The sequence below is a fragment of the Callorhinchus milii genome, unplaced genomic scaffold, assembly GCF_018977255.1.
Source record: "Callorhinchus milii isolate IMCB2004 unplaced genomic scaffold, IMCB_Cmil_1.0 Scaffold1, whole genome shotgun sequence".
NCBI classification, from domain to species: Eukaryota; Metazoa; Chordata; class Chondrichthyes; order Chimaeriformes; family Callorhinchidae; genus Callorhinchus; species Callorhinchus milii.
The window spans coordinates 84,815,767-84,836,209 of record NW_024704742.1 but is presented as its reverse complement, the minus strand read 5'-3'; the positions used below and the strand labels follow the sequence as shown (position 1 = coordinate 84,836,209).

Sequence of the window (20,443 nt, the reverse complement as noted above, 5' to 3'; positions counted from 1 at the left end):
CTGTGGACTCCAATCACTTTCGTCCTAAAACGATCAACTTCGAAGTCATCATGTTACCACTGCCATTACTTCCTGCATGCGCAGCAAATGGGAAGTGAACGTTGTCAGTTACTTGGTGATCTGGAAGCCGAACATCTTTTCTTTTAATGTGGGAACCAGCTGGTTCACCAAATGTGTGGGTGAATAAACACCAGCACGGGCTAGCTGGGCCAAACGGCTCATTCCTATCTTGTTTCATTCTAATTAGTTATAATGTGAGATGGGATTTTATGGATCCCAATCACCATGTTATAAACAAGGATCCAATGAATGGAGGCTTAATTTGCAGTCTAAATTAAGAGATTTCTTAAATATTGAATAGGAATTGCACTGATTTCTTGATAACAGGATACATCCCTCCTGAAACCAGGAGTGGAGTCCTGTAGCTCAGTGGTTAGAGCACTCGCTTTGCAAGCAAGAGACCCGAGTTCAATTCCAGGCAGAGCGAAACCTTGGGCAAGTTTCCTTACTCCACAGAGAGCCTAATAATAAACCCTCCAATAACCAAAAACAATAATAAATTGGTCATTTTCAATCTACGACTGTTTGTGGGACATTGCTGTGCGCAATTGGCTGCCACGTTCGCCCACAAATATACAGTCAATTCACTTTACAGTGTGTTCTGTGAAGCGCTTTGGGACGTCCTCCCAACGTGAAAAGCGCTATATCAAATGCAAGGATTATTATTATTATTATCACTTAACAAACCACCAACAATACATATCAACAAATGTTTCTTTCCTCTTTCCCCCACCCGGTCACTTGCAGGGTACCCCAAGGCTCTATCCTTGCCCCCCTTCTTTTCCTGAACTACATGCACCCTCTCGGTGATGTCATCCACAGACATGGGGTCAACTTCCCCATGTATGCGGATGACACCCAAATCTACTTCTCCCCCTCCAGCTGCGACTCCCAGTCCACTGATGTCCTGTCAGCTTGTTTGCCAGACATCAAGGCCTGGATGAGCACAAATTTCCTGCAGCTGAATGTCGGCAAAAGTGAAGCCATGCTCTTTGGATCCTGTCAACGTCTTCTCTTCTGCGGGTTTAAACACCTAAACCTCCCTGGCTCGCTCTCAGACTCACTGAACTCATGTGCAGCTTAGGCCTCAGGTTCGATCCCCAGCTTTCATTTCTACCCCACATCCGTTCCCTGACCAGGACCACTTCTTTCTACCTCCATCACATTGACCACCTCCATCCATACCTTACAACCAAAGCAGCCGAAACCCTCGTCCACGCCTTAGTCACGTCCCGGCTGGGCTATTTCAATGCCCTCCTTGCTGGTCTCCCCAGCTCCAACGTACACAAAATTCAACTAATTCAAAACTCCGCTGCCAGGATACTCACCTGCACAAAACTCTGTACCCCTGTCCGATCAGTCCCTGCCAGGTTCCCCACTGGCTCCCAATCACCAAACGGATCGATTTTAAGATCCTCTCACTCGTTTTCAAATCCCTACAAGCCCGCACATCTATCTACGTATCTGATTTGCTTACCCCCCACTTCCCCATCGGCTGGCTCCGGCCTCCTGTTTGTCCCTTGTCCTCTCAGTTCTACCAATAGAGGCCGTGCCTTTTGCCACTACACCCCGAAACTGTGAAACTTTCTCTCTCAATGCCTCCGCCTTGCCCCCTCCCCACTTTCAAATCATGTATAAAGATCTTCCTTTTTGATTGTGCCTCCCCCCTCCCTCTGGCTTGAGGTCAGACTTCACCACTGTTAAGTGGATGCAACCTCATGTGAAGGGCTCTAAATAAATGCAAGTTGTTGTTGTATCAAAGCCAAAGACCTTAAACTTAACCTTCTGGTTCCCAGATTTTGATTAGCGGGATCAGATTTATTAGTATTTGGATGAATCCCCAACCAGGCTTCCGGACATCGCCAATGAGAACATGGGGAACATTGAGTAGAGACGTGTGTCCTGCCTCCAGAGCCTCTACACAATTCATATTTGATGCTTAAGGAATCTTAATTTATAGATCAAATAATACCTCAATGGATTTGACAATATTTCCTTCCAAATTAACCATTTGACTTTTAACTTCCTAATTTGAAAATGATTACAAATATCTACACAAAAGTGAACCACAAATCTATTTGTTTGAAAAAAACAAGTTTGAAGAGTGCTGCTAGTGATAAATCATGTAAAATGTTTACTAAAGTTAGGAAAGAGCAACTTCCAGCCAATTTAACTATGAGAAAAAGATTATAATCTTGAAATCTGCTTACCAACAAACAATTTGGCATCCACATTTGGATATTTGCCCAGAAGTTTTTTACAGACATCGATTGCAGGATCATCGTGGTCTTGAACACAAAGGAGGATTTCATACTGGTGATGGTGGGGAAGGAAAGAAAAGGTCAGAATCATGCGATGGGTTACAGGAAAAGCATGGTGCCGATCTAAAACTACTAGGTTCACTAAGGTTAAACTTTTCAATGTTGTTGTTCAAAAAAAAAACCACCTCAGATGTAGAATAGTGGTTTTCCATCTTCCTTGTCTTCCATTATCTTCTATTTCTCACACAGGAACACCCATCCTCATCTCAGCTACCCAAAATATTCAGATTGAGGGAGAACAAAATCCCTAAAGGACAAGTTACCCACAAAAAACAACCTTAACTTAGATGCAACATTAGCAGAAACCTGGATGTATATGCTTGGTTGTCCATCAGAGAAAAATAGATTTCTTCAGTTCTACTATATAGAAAAGTTAGAAACAAAAAAATTACACTAAAGGGATAACAATGTGGTGTTCACTATCTTGTTTTCTCTGCTTATGTCACATTTAACCGAGAAATGTTTGAACACTGTTTGCCTTGGTATGCAAAAATAAAAATTCCACCTTGGTCTGGATTTACTCCATTTATCTAGCAATTCTTTAGCAAACTCTTAAAGTCCACCTTAATTTTTACACTGTTTTTCTTCTACTTTTTTTAAGAACTATGAAAATTAACTACAGATAAGACTGACTTCAGCGATATTCCAAATTATGGATGCTCTCAAATGCTGCACAGAGTAGATTTGGACACAGAAAGGTCTCCCCAAAGGCGAGCACATCAATTAGCTCATAATGTACCAACCATCAGTAGGTGAGCACACGGAGCTAGGCATTTACAAACAAATCAAGTGGGAAGGCAACTTGACAGTTAATGAGTTGCCAGATTTTATAAATAGGGGCACAGAATACAAAATCAAAGAGGTAATTTGAAACCTCTAAGAGTAATTGGTCAGGGGGCAGTTCGAGTATTTTGTCCAGTTTCAGGTGGCCCACTTTAGATGTCAAGGTCACAGGGAAAATACAGGGAAGATTAAGTAGCATGATACCAGGGATGGAAGGATTTACTTGTTAGAGACTAAAGAAACACAGGACAGTCAACATCTGCACCAATAGGCACTGCTGGTACAAACTGAACCAGAGTTTAGTCTAAGGATCCCAAAGATTTATACATCGGGTGGGAGAAGTTAACTACTTCAATGAAATTATATTTTAAACCTCTGCATGCTCACTGCAATTTCTTTGTACTCAAAAGTGGTAGCACACAAAAATGCAATACTAGCGTCTTTTCTGGTTTCCTTTTTCCTGGGACTGGAGCTCAAGCAGCAACACATGAAACTAAAAGTCAACTATTTAAAAATATCCCCATTTGCTGTACTGCAAAATAAACCTGCTGCGCAATGACATGGTGGGCTGCGTGGCTACATTTTCCCCCATTTTGCTGAGGTTACAATCTCTGCTACACTCGCGGTGGAGATCAGCCGTTTCCGTAGAGGGAGGGGTGGAAAAGCAGCAGTCATTTTCTAGCCAGCTCAGAGCAGTATGGTCACCCACCCACTTTTCTGATATCAGTTAAATGAAGAGGAGGTTAAATGTCAACTTCCTCACACTTGTGTTCAAATCCCTTCGTTCTCTGGCACCTCCCAACCTCTCTGACCTCCTCACTCCCCAATCTACTCGACTGGCACTGGCCTCCTGCTCGTTGATTGCACCCTCCGCCCCACCATCGGAGGTCGCGCTTTCAGCCACTACGCCCTTAAACTCTGGGACACTCCCTCAATCCCTCCGCCTTGCCCCCTCTCTCCTCTTTTTCCAAGTCCTGCCTGAACTGGGCTCTGCCACTATTAAGTGCTCTGAGACGCTACCCTGCATGAAGAGCGCTATATAACTGCAAGTTGTTGTTGATGAGAGACAAGGATAAAGATTACCCTTTATATCAAAATAAGTTTTAAAGATTGTGTGCAGGAAACATTCCATGAAATTGAACCTTATAAATATTCCAATACAGTCAGGTTTTTTTTCAGTGGAATCAATCTGTGGAAACCACACATAGTATTATATTTTCTATTTCCGTCAAATCATTCTGTGGCGACGTTCCTTTCCTAAATGTATATGTTTGAGTTTTTTAAATTCAGAAATACATACGAGGTAAAAATAAATCATAGCAAATGCAAATTAGGCAATCGTTATTTAATTAATGTCAGTCTATATTGATGTGCACAAAACTTGATATGGACAATAATAATCCTTCCATTTAATATAACACCTTATGTCATCCAAACATCTTAAAAGCAATTCAGTAAATTATCTATAAATACGTCAATAAAGTGCCTTATTTACAGCAAATTGACTATAAAGTTTGCTTTTGTAGGCAAACATGGCAGCCAATTTGTGCACAGCAATATTCCACAATAGCCATGAAGTGAATGACCAATTTTATCTGAGGGATTGTTTGCTATGACACCAGGAGAAACTTCCTTCTTTTTGAATAAGTGTCATGGAATCTTAAATATCTATCTGAACAGGCAAATGGTACTTCAGTTTAACGTTTCATCCAAAGGACAGCACCTAAAACAATGAAGTGCATCCCCAACTGGACTATCAAGAAGGGATGGGAGCTCAAAGTTCCAATATTGGGTTTGAACACACAACTCAGGCATATGGTTTGCATGATCATTTTTCTCAAAGCAATCAGATAAGAAATCCAGTCAACTCAGAGAACCAAGATAAGGCAAGATTAAAGCAAGCACTGCTCCATAGTATGTAAATATTTGCCTAATTAAATTCTGCTCTTTCATCTCTGGAATTCTGTAAATTCACCTCACATTGAATTGCTCCTCGTCTGCCAATACTGCTTGAAATGTGCTTGGGCAATCTCAGTTGAGCAACTATTCAAAATTGCACTGGCTGACAATCTCAACTGAAGAGACGCCATAGCTGACGTGGGAGCCCTTGCTCTTAACAACCTACAACTAATACTCTTCAGAATCAGGTAAGCCAAAAGCACCTGCTAGAGAGAGGGTGTACATTCCATTCCAGACACAGGGAGATTTCCAGGTTTAGATGGCATGCATATTTGAAACTCTCACTCTGGTTGTGATACTCTTAAGCACAGAGCTGAGTTTCCACAGGAGTCAAATACATGACTAATCAGAAAAAATGTATGGATCACCATCAAGCATCACCAGAATGAATGATTCTAAGGGGAGCCACTGGATTCAATTCACAAACCATGATGAAGCAATAAAGTGGATCAGAGTAATGACCGCTTCAATGGTACCAAGCATCAAGAAACTTATCATCCTGTCTATCAACCCATCTTGTGCTCTCATTGCACCATCCTACCGACAGGATGGTCCAATGGGAGCACGAGGTGGACTGATCCAAATGGGAGCACATACTTACTGTAATCATTAAAAGTTGTGACAACTATAAAAAGTAGTGCTGTATGTCAAAAGTTGAGGTTTCCACAACAAAATTGTGGCCCATAATTTTCTTACCCATGACACTGCACAAAAATATAAGCCAATAATCCCCAATATGAACTCCTAGCATACCTTTTCATGGTGATTGTTGGGGAGGGGAAAAATAATTCCACGAATAGCTTGTACATACCTTAGGGTAATCAAGTTCAAAGAAGGTTTCCAAATTGTTTATGAGGTTTGGATCCACTCCTTTCAGCGGTTTAAGCAGGGAAACACCAGGTAGCTTACTGTAAGGCTGTTTGTCTGTCGTCTTCTTGTTTAGATGAAGGCGTCTAATAGGAAGAAATAAACATCACCAGTTACATTTTTCAGCAGGACTTTAAAAATGAACAGGTACTTACTATGCCAGCATTTTAACATGCCAAGTTTCATTCTGATGTAAACATAGATTTGTAAACACAGTGCTTTAGTTTTTATACAACAGTTTTACAGCACAGTCATCTGAACTATCAAAGGCATTCCCATGAAGCTTCTGTGAAAGTTGGATTTTAATTCACTTGCATCTTGATTTTTTTCGAAAGAATTATAGAGACAAACTCAAGAGCTTTCACACCATTATGAAGCAATACATTTTGTCAAATTCAATAGATCATAAATCAGCAGAGAAGGAAGGGGATGTAAAAATAAATACAATGCCATTAGACAGAGTAAACATACATTAAAAGACAATCTTTAGGTGGGGGGGGGGGGGGGGAACCTCTAGTGCAGTACTGCACAAGATGCCATTTTAAGGTTTAAATCCGCCACTCAAACCACCTGCATCTCCTACCGCCCCTGGAAAAAAATCTCCCCACAATTCCTCTCTGCTTCCCTGGAGTCATCTGAACTCCTCCCCTCTAGCCTACACCCCACACTAATTTATCCTCCTCGCTCACTCTCCTCCACAACTCCCTCTCCACCACTCTTGATGCCCTTGCTCCACTCACCTCCCGAACTGCCTCCTACTCACTAACCTCACCCTAGTACACCAGCCACATCCGCTCCTTAAAGGGTCAGGTGCGGGCCGCCGAACACACCTGGCTCAAATCTGATCTAGCGGGCCACCGGACCACATCAAAATGTACCGCTCAGCCCTCGCCTCCACCAAATCGTCCAACTCCAAGATAATCTTGGAGGCGAAGGACAACCCCAGGCTCCTATTCTCCATCACCAACCGGCTCCTCTGTCCACCCTCCTACGCCTCGCCCATTCTCTACTCAAACTCTGACTATGAGGAGATGCTGGATTTTCTCGAGTCCAAAATCCATTCAGCTGTCTCCGCCTTCTCAACCACCACTCTCTCCCCATCTTCCCACCACACTACAACCCCTACCCATCCCTCCACATCTTCAAACTTGTCTACCCCTCCTCTCCCATCACCACCATACCTAGCATGAAACACACCACCCTTCTCCTTACCTCCCAGCTGCACCTTCTCGCCCCTCTGCTCTCCAACACCATCAACCTCTCCCTATCATCCGGCACCATCCCCATGCTTCTAAAAACAGCTATGATCATCCCCATCCAGAAAAAGCCTTCCCTGGACCCATCCCTGTTTTCTAACTACCGGCCCATTGCCAATCTCCCTTTTCTTTCCAAGGTTCTTGAAGAGTCATTGCTTCCCTGCTTCGTTCCTTCCTCACTTACCACTCCCTTCATGAGCGCCTCCAATCAGATTTTGGTTCTGTGAGCACGGTCAAGACTGCTTTTGTCAAGGTGACAAACGACATCCTGCCCATTGGTCAAAACACAAAATACTGCAGATGCTGGAATCTGAAACAAAAACAGAGAGAGAGCTGAGAAAACTCAGCAGGTTAGGCAGCACCTATGAAGAAAGGAAAGTGAGTCAACATTTTGGGTCCACAACCCTTCGTCAGAACTAGGTCGTGGACCCAAAACGTTGACTCACTTTCCTTTCTCCAAAGATGCTGTCTGACCTGCTGAGTTTTCCCAGCTCTCTCTGTTTTTGTGCCTGCCCATTGGTGACCAGGACTCACTCTGTCTCCTCGTCCTCTCTGCTGCCTTCGATACCATGGACCACTCCATTCTCCTCCACTACCTCTCCTCTCACTTCAACCTTCAAGGTTCTGTCCTTGAATGGTTCAGGCCTTATCTCTCACATCATCTCCAATTTGTCTCCGCCAACGGTTTCTCTTGCAGCCCCCGCTAGGTCTCGTACGGTGTTCCTGAGGGCTCTGCCCTCGATCCCCTCCTCTTCAACCTCTACATGCTAAACCTTGGCGACATCATCCACAGAAATGGGGTCAACTTCCACATGTACTTGGATGACACTCAACTCTATCTCTCTGCCTTCCACCCTCAATTTCAGGACAACTGATGTCCTGAGAAACTGTCTGTCTGACATCAAGTCCTGGATGAGAGGCAACTTTCTATTGCTGAATGTCAGCAAGACCGCGGCTCTCCTGATTGACTCGCGCCAGCACCTTCGCACCTCAGGCACCGGCAGTATCAGCATCCACGGTTGCACATTCCACCTCACCAAGCAGCCAGGAACCTGGGCATTTTGTTCGACCCTCAACTGTCCTTTCTCCCCTAAATCCGTGCCATGACTGTGCTCTGCCTTCCCCCACCTCCGCAACATTGTCCAACTCCACCACTGCCTCACCCTCAAGTTGTCGAAACCCTCATACACACAATCATCACCTCAAGGCTCGACTGGAAATTCCCTCCTTGTTGGCTTCCCCAACTCTTTCCTCCACAAGCTGCAGGTCATCCAGATCTTTGCAGCCTGTGTCCTCTTCCGCAGGCTCCACAACCCTATCACCCCCATCCTCGCCCAGCTCCATTGTCTCCCCATGACTGAGAGATATAAAGCCCTCTGTGGCCTTGCTCCTCCCTATCTCTGTGATCTCCCCCTATCAACCTGTCTGCCCCCTACGCTCAGCGGGTTCCAGCCTGCTTCACGTCCCCCACCATTGGCGGACGGGCCTTCAGCCTCTCTGCCCCCACCCTCTGGAACTCCATCCCACAGTCCCCCCACCTCACCCCTTTCCTTGCCTCTTTCAAGACCCATCTCAAGACCCTCCTCTTTCAGCGCGCCTTTGGTCACCCTCCCCCCAATCCTCCTGATTCCAACCACCAGCTTGGGCGCAGATCCCTGACAATCCAGAATCTTGGGATGTCCTCCTGATATGAAAGGTGCTATACAAATATAATTTGTTATTGTTGTTGTTGCCTTGCCTTCCTGCCCATCTTCAGATCACATCTGAAGACCTTCCTATTTGACTGTGCCAACATTCATCTCCCCTTTCTCCCCAGCTCGGTATCAAGCTCGTCCATTGTCAAGCGTTCCTGGACGCTACCACATGAAGGGCGCTGTATAAATGCAAGTTCCTGTTGTTGACTTTGCCCTTGACAAGTTACTGAATACATTAGGTTGATTCAGTTCAGAATTAAAGGCTTTCAGTTTATGCAGTATATTTGTAAACAAAACCTAGCTTAATGATTTACAGTTGACTTAAAATGTTCAGTCTTTAACAGTAGCCTATTTGTTCCTGTAGTAAAACATGGACTGCAATTAAAATGTCCAGCATTACCCAAAAGGGTAGTGGAAGCCGATTCAATAACAACTTTTAAGAGAGAAGTAGATCGGTAATTGGGGAGGACAGGATTGCAGGGCTATGGAAAGAAAGCGGCCAGTGGGATTAAGTTGGATTGCTCTTTTAGGAGCCGGCGCAGACGCAATGGGCCGAATGGCCTCTTTCTGTGCTGTATGATTCTATGATCTTCCTCCTAGATATTGGGCTGCCAGATAGTGGGCTATCTGCGCGACCAGGAGAGTGGCTGTTCACACTGCTAAATAGGGAGCCATGTGGTTGATTGACAGAANGAGAGAGAGAGAGAGATGAGGAGATAGAAAGAGAGGAGAGTGAGAGGATGGGGAAAGAGAGAGAGATTACGATATGGGAGAAGAGAGAGTATGATTGACAGGGAGAGAGAAAGAGAGAGGAAAGAGAAAGAAAGAGGAGAGAGAGGGTAATTGAGAGAGAGAGAGAGAAGAGAAAGAATGTTTGAGAGAGGGAAAGAATAATTGGGAGGGAAGAGAAAGAGATTAACAGAGGAGGAGAGAGTAATTGACAGAGAGTGAGCATGAAGGAGAGGGGGAGAGAAGAGTAAGTGAGAGAGAGAGAGCAAAGACAGCAGGCGGGGGGGCGAGGAGGGAGGGAATGAGGAAAGCGTTTCGTGGTTCACTGTCAGGACAGATGATCGGAGCCTTCCTCGGCCACTGTGCGGAGGATCGAGGACAAACACTGAGTGACGTATCATGTGGTTTCCTCATAGCAAGCTGAGAAATGTTTGAAGCTGCCCACCCTCTGCTCCCTGGACTCCCATATCCCTCTCCTCACTGACTCCAAATCTACCACCATCTTCTACCGCCCGTAGAAGAAGATCTCCCCGCAGTCCTTCTCTGCTGCCCTGGAGTCCTCTGAACTCCTCCCGCTCTGGCCCACCTCTTGCACCAACCCACTTGCTGCGCTTACTTTTCTCCACAGCACCCTCTCCACCACACTCGACGCCCTTTCCCCCCTCACCTCCCGAACTGCCTCCTATTCCCAATCGTCACCCTGGTTCACCAGCCACCTCCGCTCGCTTAAGGGCCAGGTGTAGGCTGCCCAACGCACTTGGTTTAAATCCGGCCTAACGGTCCAACCGCCACAACTGGCTGGACCTCATCAAAACCTACCGCTCCACTCTCGCCTCAGCCAAATCATCCTTCTACTCCAGGTTAATCCTGGAGGCGAAGGGCAACCCCAGGCTTCTCCACCACCAACTGGCTCCTCCGCGCTCCCCGCCACACCTCGCAGATTCTTTCCTCTGACTTTCACTACGAGAAAATGCTGGACTTCCCCAAACCAAAATTGAGGGAATTTGCTCAACTGCCACCGCCCTCCCAACTTCCAACCCCTCCCTACTCCCACTCCACACTCCGACAATTACCCATCCCTCCTTCCACACCTTTGAACCTGTCAACTCCTCCTCCGTCTTCACTACCATATTCTCCATGAAGCTCACCACCTGCTCCCTGGATCCCATCCCCACACCTATCCTTAAATCTCAGCTCCATCTCCTTGTCCCACTACTCGCCGACATCATCAACCTCTCCCTGTCATCTGGTACTGTTCTTTTCCCCCTCAAAACAGCCACTATCACCCCCACCTTGAAGAAACCTTTCCTCGACCCATCACAGCTATCCAGCTACCGGCCCATCTCAAACCTCCCTTTCCTATCCAAGGTCCTTGAGAGAGCTGTTGCCTCCCAACTTCGCTCTTTCCTCTCCTCCCACTCCCTCCATGAACCCCTCCAATCAGGTTTCTGTGCTGCCCACAACACGGAAACTGCTTTGGTCAAGGTCACAAAGGACATCCTGACCATGTATGACCAGGGCCCCCTCTGTCTCCTTGTCTCTCCACTACTTTGACCCCATGGACCACTCAATCCTCCTCCATCGCCTCTCCTCACACCTCAACCTTCAAGGTTCTGTCCTTGACTGGTTCAGGTCCTACCTTTCACACCGTCTCCACTTCGTCGCAGCAAACGGCTTCTCAACCAGCCCCCGCACTGTCTCGTGCGGTGTTCCTCAGGGCTCTGTCCTCGGTCCCCTCCTCTTCACCCTCTACATGCTCCCCCTTGGTGACATCATCCACAGATATGGGGTAAATTTCCACATGTATGTGGATGACACCCAACTCTATCTCTCTGCCTCCACCCTCAACTCTGGGGACTACTGGCGTCCTGACTGACTGCCTGTCCGATATCAAGCCCTGGACGAGGGACAACTTTCTCCAACTCAACGTCCACAAGATCGAGGCCTTCCTAATTGGCTCATGCCAGCACCTACACACGTCAGGCACTGGCAATAGCCTCCATGGCTGCACACTCAACCTCACTAAGCCAGTCAGGAACCTGTTTGACCCTGAACTGTCCTTTCTCCCCCACATCTGCGCCATGACCGGCACTGCCCACCACCACCCCCGCAACATTGCCAGACTCCGCCACTGCCTCACCCCTCAGGCTGCCGAAACCCTCACCCACATATTCATCACATCATGGCTCGATTATGGAAACTCCCTCCTCATCGGCTTACCAACCTGCCCGCTCCCTCCATTCAGCGGGCTCCGGCCTGCTCCATGTCTCCCCCCCGACCATCAATGGCCGGGCTTTCAGCCTCTTTACCCCCACACTCTGGAACTCCATCACTTCGCCTCACTTCCTCCCTTGCCTCCTTCAAGGCCAGTCTCAAGACCCTTCTCTTCGATCGTGCCTTTGGTTGCTCTCCCACCTCTCTGCCTTCCCTCACCCCTACAGAGAGTGAAGGGATTTGAACACAAGTTTGAGGATCATGAAGTCGATCCGTTTAGTGATGGGAAACCTGACCAGAACTGGTGGGTATGGATGATATGAGTTCTGACGAAGGGTCGTGGACCTGAAACGTTGACTCACTTTCCTTTCTCCATAAATGCTGCCTGACCTGCTGAATGTTCCCGGCGACTTCTGTTTTTGTAATAAAATGGATGACTAGTCTCAAAGTAATTTTTTAAAAAATATCCCACTTGCAAGATTGTCTTTTGAAGATAGCGGTGTCCTTAGGATATCCTGGAAGATGCAATTCAATACTTTCAAATATTGTGCATTGTTTAAGTCTCATAGATTTGTAGTTACAACAGGGCTCTCCAGAGAAAAAATTAAGTAGTGTGAGGTAGATGTGACAGCTCTCAAATCCATTTGTTTACAACAATAACTTGCATTTATGTTCCTCACCTAGTTTTGCAATTGTAGGAAGCTCCCCACAGTGACCGCAGTCACAAGATTTCAACAACTTAGAAAGTCTGACTTTATAAAGAACAGCAATGGTGAGACCATGATGGAAGATGGATGAGCTGTCAAGTGCCACCAGATCCCTTTACACCACAAATCCCAGGTGACCGCCTAGATTCCTTTACCAAAGGAGAATGGAGGTGCAGCAAAGGCTTTCAGTTGGTTTGAAAACTTTTCTATACAATAGTGGTTTAGTTTTCAAATTTTGAAATGTTATCACGTTTACACCAGAACTCTAATTATTTACAATCGCCAGCAGATAAATAACCTGAGGGGCAATGCTGTTAAAATTTAAACTGCATTTCTTGCATGCTGCAGCCAAACCTGACATCATTCATATTACGATCCATTTGTAAAAGGGTTAATGAAGGCATTGGTTCCAATAGCATATATGTGTCTATATAAATAAAATATACACCCATACATATATATAAAAAGGTAATTCTTATCAAGCTATGCAGGCATAAGTAATTCTAAAAGTTTAACATTTAATAAATAGGTTAAATACACGGACACATCAGTTGCACTCGACACTGTTACACAGTAAACGAAAAACAGCTTTGTAATAAGTCACGTGGTTCTTCAAAATAGTGATTGGAAGATTCGAGGTAAAACATTCAGTCATTTCTTGACTTCAAATCATCTACCTTTTACTAAACTACAGAATTTGCAAACATGATTAAAACAAATTTCACAAATACTGCAGTATCCACAAGTAAAGAGTTACTTATATCTCCCACAAAATACATAGTTACTACACCTTACAGTAAATCCTGTGAAGTGCTTTGTGACAATCTCCTGATGTGAAAGGCACTATACCAAATGTAAAGATTATAATAATGAATCACCACATTATTGGGTTTCATTACTTACATCTAATATTGTCTTGTGATCCTGGTATAAATGGCTTAAAGATGCAATGTTCATTTTCTTTGTGCAACAAGATGCACAAATCAACGAGAGAAAGCAAGGTTGTCATTTACAATTAAAATTGAGGCGTAAATCAGTAACCTTTCTAAATCAATTGTTTTGTAGTCAGTGTAAGGACCAAGAAGCAAGAATAAAATAAAAAAAAGAATGATTATTAAAACCATCAGTGTGTAAAAAAAAACTGGAATGGGGGAAGATTTTGAAAATGAGATCCGATCACTGAATATCCACTACTCAACTTCCACATTGCGAGTGCATTGCAGGGCTTCGACTATGCAGAGCATAATAGCCACAATCATTACCTTCACAAGCTGCAATGAAACATTTCCTCCCAGGGGAGATGTTGCAGCTTTGCAGACTCATACCTTGCTCTCAGTACAAGATCAAATCATTTGAATTTTACAATTATTTTAAGTATTTTACTGTTGAATGATTTAGATTATGTAAACCTTCTGCTGAAAATGGTACACTGCTAAAACAAAAACAAGCATCTACAAAAAGGAAGATTAAGGGATTTTTGCTGTTCCTTTTACTACTGTAAACTTGACATGAAGTAACTTTTCTTTTCTCAACAGACTTTGACTAACTCCAGAAATGACTCAAAATTGTTGACCTTACAGTTCTACTAAGAACGTTATTAGCATTTTTCTTCTCTCCTCTGGTAACTGCAGCACTCCCCACTCCCCTCCCGCCACCCTTCCCCTTTTATTATGCTGACCTGGATTAAAATAGGAATGATTCATAAAAATAGAAGAGTGGAGAGAAAAATTACAATAAATATTCACAAGATACCGGTTCAAACAAAGTAGTTCTATCAACATATTTTATCCTTCCACATTACCCACGCTACCGTCTTCCCATTATGGCATCAAGCGGTTTCTTAAAAGTCCAATATTATAATCTCAACCACCCACCATGATCACTTACTCCAGTAGTTAATCTATACTAATAAACACAAAATGTCTTTGTGTCTGTCTCTGTGCCTGTCTATGTATGTGTCCGCTAAGAACGCAATAACTTATTGATGTAGAGACATGATTTATACCTCATCGGAAAGGTCTGGTATGGGCGAGTTATGGGCATCTTTAGGGGGGAATCTCCTTTTGTTGATGATCTATGACCTAAACAGCTCATCAGACATGTATTGCAGTTTTGCTTAAGGTGTACACACAGTGGTTATATCATGTTAAATGGTTTGTGAATAGCATCACTGAAATCTACATTCCATATTGGATCCCTTGGTTGCAAGCGTAGCTGCAATGGGTACAGCTAGTTATCTTATAAAGAAATAAAGAACTTATTTGCGTCTGTCCTGAAATTGCCCTTCAAAACCCTGAACCTATGCTCTCTTGTCTTACTGACTTGGTATACCTGAAACTAATATTGTATATTGTTCCAAATTTACTCTTTCAACCCATTTAGGATCTTAAATACCTTGATAACATGCCCTCCGAGATGTCTCTTTTCAAGCCTGAAGAGCTTTTGCTTATTTAGCTGTTTTAGTGTATTTAGCTGAACAGGCTCAAGATTAGAACTGTACCCAGTACTGCAAGAGTACATGTAAAAAATTTGTTCTATGTGTAACATTAATTTGTGCTCAGAATTATACGAAGAGGGTTCAGGATTAATTTAATACAAATTCTTGAATATGTCTTTACAGCTTTGTCAATTAAATCTAATTTTTTCTCATCATCTTCTAAATCTCATTAAACATCCACACAGCCCAGTTTCCTCTTTTTGTGCCAAACATTTAATTACTCAACTGTATAAAGCCCTAGTTTGTTAATCATTGTTCCTTCAAATTTTATTCTGTTCATTCCATGCACCAAAAACATTGGTCACAATTGGCTGACCCGTTTTGCATACAAAATACACAGTCACTTCACAGCATATTCTGTGAAGCGCTTTGAGACATCTCAACGTGATAAGGCACTATATCAAATGTAAGGATTATTAGCATTATATGAATATATATTTATTTTGTGGAAACCATTCTGACTGCTCCCTCCACTTGGCCTGTTCCATGTCCTCCGCCCTCCCCACACCACTAAAGGCATACGGCCTTCAGCTTTTCTGCCCCCATCTCTAGAACCCCATCCCCGAATCCCTCCACATCACCCCCTCCCTCGTCTTCTTCAATGCTTGTCTCAAGACTTTCCTTTCGGCCACACTCCCACCCCCCTACCCTCAAATCTCTCGATTCCAACCTCCAGGTCGGGTGCAAAGCCTTAAACTGTCCATCTTGGAATGTCCTTCCAACGTGAAAGGCGTTACATGAATGTAATTTGTTATTGTATTACAGACAAAATAATAAGGCCATTGAAACTACATATTTACAACAATTTCACTTGTAGTGCAGCCAGACAATTCTTCCTTGGAATTATTTCACCTCTGTCACATTTTGTGACATTGCCAGATTACTAAGATTATGTATGTTTCTCATACCTAATTTTTAAATTCAGACGATACAAACACATATTGCTTTAGACCACTAAGAAAAGCCTTATTAGAAAATGGTTGTGGCACAGAGACCTAGGTCTCTCAATTACTGGACAGGATATATCATTAATTATAACATCAGTATTTTGGAACTCCAAATGATGAATACACATCTGGAATTAAACTGGGAACAGTTTAATACCAATATTCCAAGTTAATGAAATAGAATATTTCTTTATTTCAATGTGAAACGTGTTGTAATACATTGGAATAGAAAAGGGTGGAATTTCACAATAACTTGCAGGTATATAGCATCCTTCACACAGGAGTGTCTCAGAGCACAACCACGTGCAATCATCAGAATAGCTAAAACAGAGAGGAAAATGTATTGAGTGAAACCCCACCCAATTAAAATGCACTGTTCAATAGACAGCAAATAGAAACCCAGCTTGATTCACTTAAATGGGGCAACCTAAATGGATTCTATAAATCCTCACTGATTTGTGGAAACCACTAGCAGGGTACAATTTGCTCTTCTGAGGTTCAAGACACACGTCTGTTGCAATATTTGCATGATGTTTTAGTCTGAGTTCACTTTATCACCTTGCACACAAAAAGTCGCTGCAACTCAGTCGTGGAGGTAACTGAATTTACCATTGGCTTGTTTATCATGCATCTGTAGGGAGATGAAGAGTGGATCTCAGGGAGAGGAAATAGACTCCCTGTAGAGCAATCAAACAACAGCACCAACTGTCTGGAAAGGTGCACAGCCCAGATGATGCCAACCAAACAGGGAAGCAATGCTTATAATGGGTATTTTGTTACTTTGTTGCAGGATCTGAAAACTGTTTGTATACTAATTAATACTAATTTCATAATTACTTTGCAACACCCGATGCAGACCCTTAACAGATTCTCTTTTATAATTTCAAATTGAAAGACATGTACAAATGTTTCTCCTGTAGCTAGCTGAAACTACAATCCTCCTTATAATGGATGCTATTTATGAGACGCTGTGAGAAAGGTTTAGAATGTAAACGTATAGTTTGCATCTTATTTTGACTGCTGCTTGTGTAATGGGCATTTTACTTCTCTGCCAACCAGATCAAAGGATTGCTGAAATAACCATGTTGTAAATGGAAGATAAATAGCTTAAAAAAGATTAGTTTCAAAACTGGCCTTTGAAATACAATTATTTTACAGAGCAACAAAAGTGCAGTGTTTGAGAACATTGCATAAACATTGTTACTGTTTCCTATCCCTGGTTAAATATTGCCAGTTCATGTTCTGAACATGCTTGTAAAATATCGGATAGGTTTCATACAAACTACAGTATTTGCATTTCATTTCAGAAGCTTTATTTTACTTGTCACATTTTCGCTTTCAGTTGGCTATTTTGTGGAGTTGAGCTCTTTGCTAAGTAGACTAATGGATGATTAAGCGTCAGCTGTGTTCACATGACTGAACTATGGCTATGCAAAACCACAAATGGTTAGTGAAGTCACTGTTGAAATAAACTGAAACACACTGAAAGCTTACTTTCAAACTTAACATTTAAACCATTTCCAGATACAAGTCCTTAGCTCAGTGGTTAGAGCACTCGCTTTGCAAGCGAGAGACCTGAGTTCAATTCCAGGCAGAGGGCGAAACCTTGGGCAAGTTTCCTTACTCCACACAGAGCCTAATAATAATCCCTCCAAAAAACAAAAAAAAACAATAATAAATTGGTCATTTTCAATCTACGACTGTTTGTGGGGCATTGCTGTGTGCAATTGGCTGCCGCGTTCGCCCACAAATATACAGTCAATTCACTTTACAGTGTGTTCTGTGAAGCGCTTTGGGACGTCCTCCCGATGTGAAAAGCGCTATATCAAATGCAAGGATTATTATTATTGTTGTGCGCAATTGGCTGCCGCGTTCGCCCACAAATATACAGTGAATTCACTTTACAGTGTGTTCTGTGAAGCGCTTTGGGATGTCCTCCCAATGTGAAAAGCGCTATATCAAATGCAAGGATTATTATTATTACAAGGTTATTGTGCATGAACACAGTAGTGTAATATTCTCATTCTAAAACTGTACAGGGTTAAAAAAAACTAGATTTGTCTAAAGCAGCAACATTATACCCAAATCCACATAGGGAACAAGCAATAATCCTATGTGATTATTACTGTGATTATGTGATTACATTTGTTCAGATCGATGAACGACCACCTTTCAATATCATTGTAACACTGAACCTTATTCATGCCCTTCCCAATCAATTTCGGATCCCGTTATTGACATCAAAAGGGCAAATAATTTGTTCCCGTTTTTTCAAAGCTTTCTGAAGCTTCCTTCCTAAAAAAAGCAGAAACTGGCAAACCCTTTTTTGTTCATTTGAGTAGAGAGAGAGAGAGAACTGTGGACATTTCAATATGCCACATGCATATGCATACAATTTACATTTATGTAATTATATACCACTCATCACTGTTGCAAAAAGTGATTCAATGGAGTTTAGTCATTGAACTGCACGCCTGTACAAAAATAAAAGGTGACCTGTCCTCCCCCCATAACTTGGTGCGTCTTTAATGAAACTAAAAGTTAGATTGGAAATTTAGATTTTTTTCTTAAAAAAGACAAGCCTGCTACAAACTACTGCAAACACTGTACTGTTGTGGGGCTGTATACCGGAGTGACCAGACACCCCGATTTCCAGGGACAGTCCCCAGATTAGGTATTGTGTTCCTGGGGAAGGGGAGAGGAGGGGGTGAGAGAGGAGGGGGGAACAGAGAGGGGGGGAGAGGAGGGAGGAGGGGGGAGAGGGTCGGAGAGAGAGAGAGGAGGGGAGAGGGGAGGGGGAGAGAGGGGGGAGGGGGGAGGGGGAGAGAGGGGGGAGGGGAGAGAGAGGGGGAGGGGAGAGAGAGGGGGGAGGAGAGAGAGAGGGGAGGGGAGGGGGAGAGAGGGGGGGAGGGGAGAGGGGAGGGGGAGAGAGAGAGGGGGGAGGGGAGAGGGGAGGGGAGAGGGGAGGGGGAGAGAGAGAGGGGGGAGGGGGGAGGGGGAGGGGGAGGGGGAGGGGAGAGGGGAGGGGGAGATAGAGGGGGGGAGGGGAGAGGGGAGGGGGAGAGAGAGGGGCGGAGAGGGGAGGGGGGAGGGCGAGAGAGAGAGAGAGGGGGAGGGGAGAGGGGAGGGCGAGAGAGAGAGGGGGGAGGGGAAAGGGGAGGGGGAGAGAGAGAGGGGGAGAGAGAGGGGGGGAGGGGAGAGAGAGAGAGGGGAGAGGGGAGGGGGAGAGAGAGAGGGGGGAGAGGGGAGGGGGAGAGAGAGAGGGGGGAGAGGGGAGGGGGAGAGAGAGAGGGGGGAGAGGGGAGGGGGGGAGAGAGAGGGAGAGGGGGAGGGGAGGGGGAGAGAGAGAGGGGGGAGAGGGAGGGGGAGAGAGAGAGGGGGGAGAGGGAGAGGGAGAGGGGGGAGAGGGAGAGGGGGAGGGGAGGGGGAGAGAGAGGGGGGAGAGGGGAGGGGGAGAGAGAGAGGGGGGAGAGGGAGAGGGGGGAGAGGGAGGGGGGAGGGGAGGGGGAGAGAGAGAGGGGGGAGGGGAGGCGGGGAAGAGTGGGGAGAGAGGAGGAATGAGGGGGGGGAGGAGGGGGGAGAGAGGGAGAGAGGAGGGGTCGGAGAAAGAGGGAGAGAGGAGAGTGGGGGGAGAGTGGGGGGAGAGAGTGGAGGGAGAGAGGAGAGTGGGGGGAGAGTGGGAGGGAGAGAGGAGAATATACACAAGGCCTCGAGTCACCAAATAAACACAAACAACCAACACAAACCCACCACAGAAACCCTCAGCAGCTGAACCCCCCCACACCCCGACACCCCACACCCCGACACCCCCCCACAGCACCTCACACAGCAACAACACCCACAACAACCAATGGTTAATCAATCAGTCAATCAACACAAAACATTAACTGATCAATCAATGTTAATGGCGGCGCGGGGCCTGCGGGAGGCCGGGCCGGGCAGGGCCGGGCAGGGCCGGGCGCTGCTTACCCGTACACGATGGAGGTGAAGTGCATGAGCCAGAGGATGGTGAAGAGGACGAGGCCGAGGATGGAGAGACCCTGCAGAGCCAGCTCCAGCAGCGCCATCCCGCCCTCCCGCCCGCCCGCCCTCCCTCACGGGATCCCGCGGCTCCTTCCTCTCCGCTCGGCCGCCGCTCCTCCTCCTCCTCCTCCTGTGGCCCCGCACCCAACTGTAGCTCTCGGCACCGCGAGCCCGAGCCCCGCAGCCCCGCAGCCCCGGCCCTGCCCTGCCCCGCCCGAGCCTCCCCGCTCTGTCTGTGTGTGTGTCACTCTGTGCCTCTCACCCTCGGGATTATGTCTGTCTGTCTGTCTGTCGCTGTATGTCTATGTGTTTCTCTATGTATCCCTGTCTGTGTGTCCCTGTCTGTGTGTCCCTGTCTGTGTGTGTCCCTATGTATCCCTGTCTGT

At 45.2% G+C, this 20,443-nt stretch overlaps 1 protein-coding gene across 1 annotated transcript in view; it reads right to left on the bottom strand.

Moving 5' to 3' along the window:
* ugcg (UDP-glucose ceramide glucosyltransferase) overlaps positions 1-20,106 on the bottom strand; it is a 31,390-nt gene extending 11,284 nt beyond the window's left edge. Inside the window, exons 1-3 of the mRNA XM_007906515.2 lie at positions 20,004-20,106; positions 5,935-6,076; positions 2,271-2,373 (exon numbers count right to left, since the gene is read on the bottom strand). Of these exons, the coding sequence (XP_007904706.1) occupies positions 2,271-2,373; positions 5,935-6,076; positions 20,004-20,101 (343 nt within the window). The 5' untranslated portion in view covers positions 20,102-20,106. The remainder of the gene's footprint in view (positions 1-2,270; positions 2,374-5,934; positions 6,077-20,003) is intronic.
* Between the last annotated feature and the right edge of the window lie 337 nt (positions 20,107-20,443).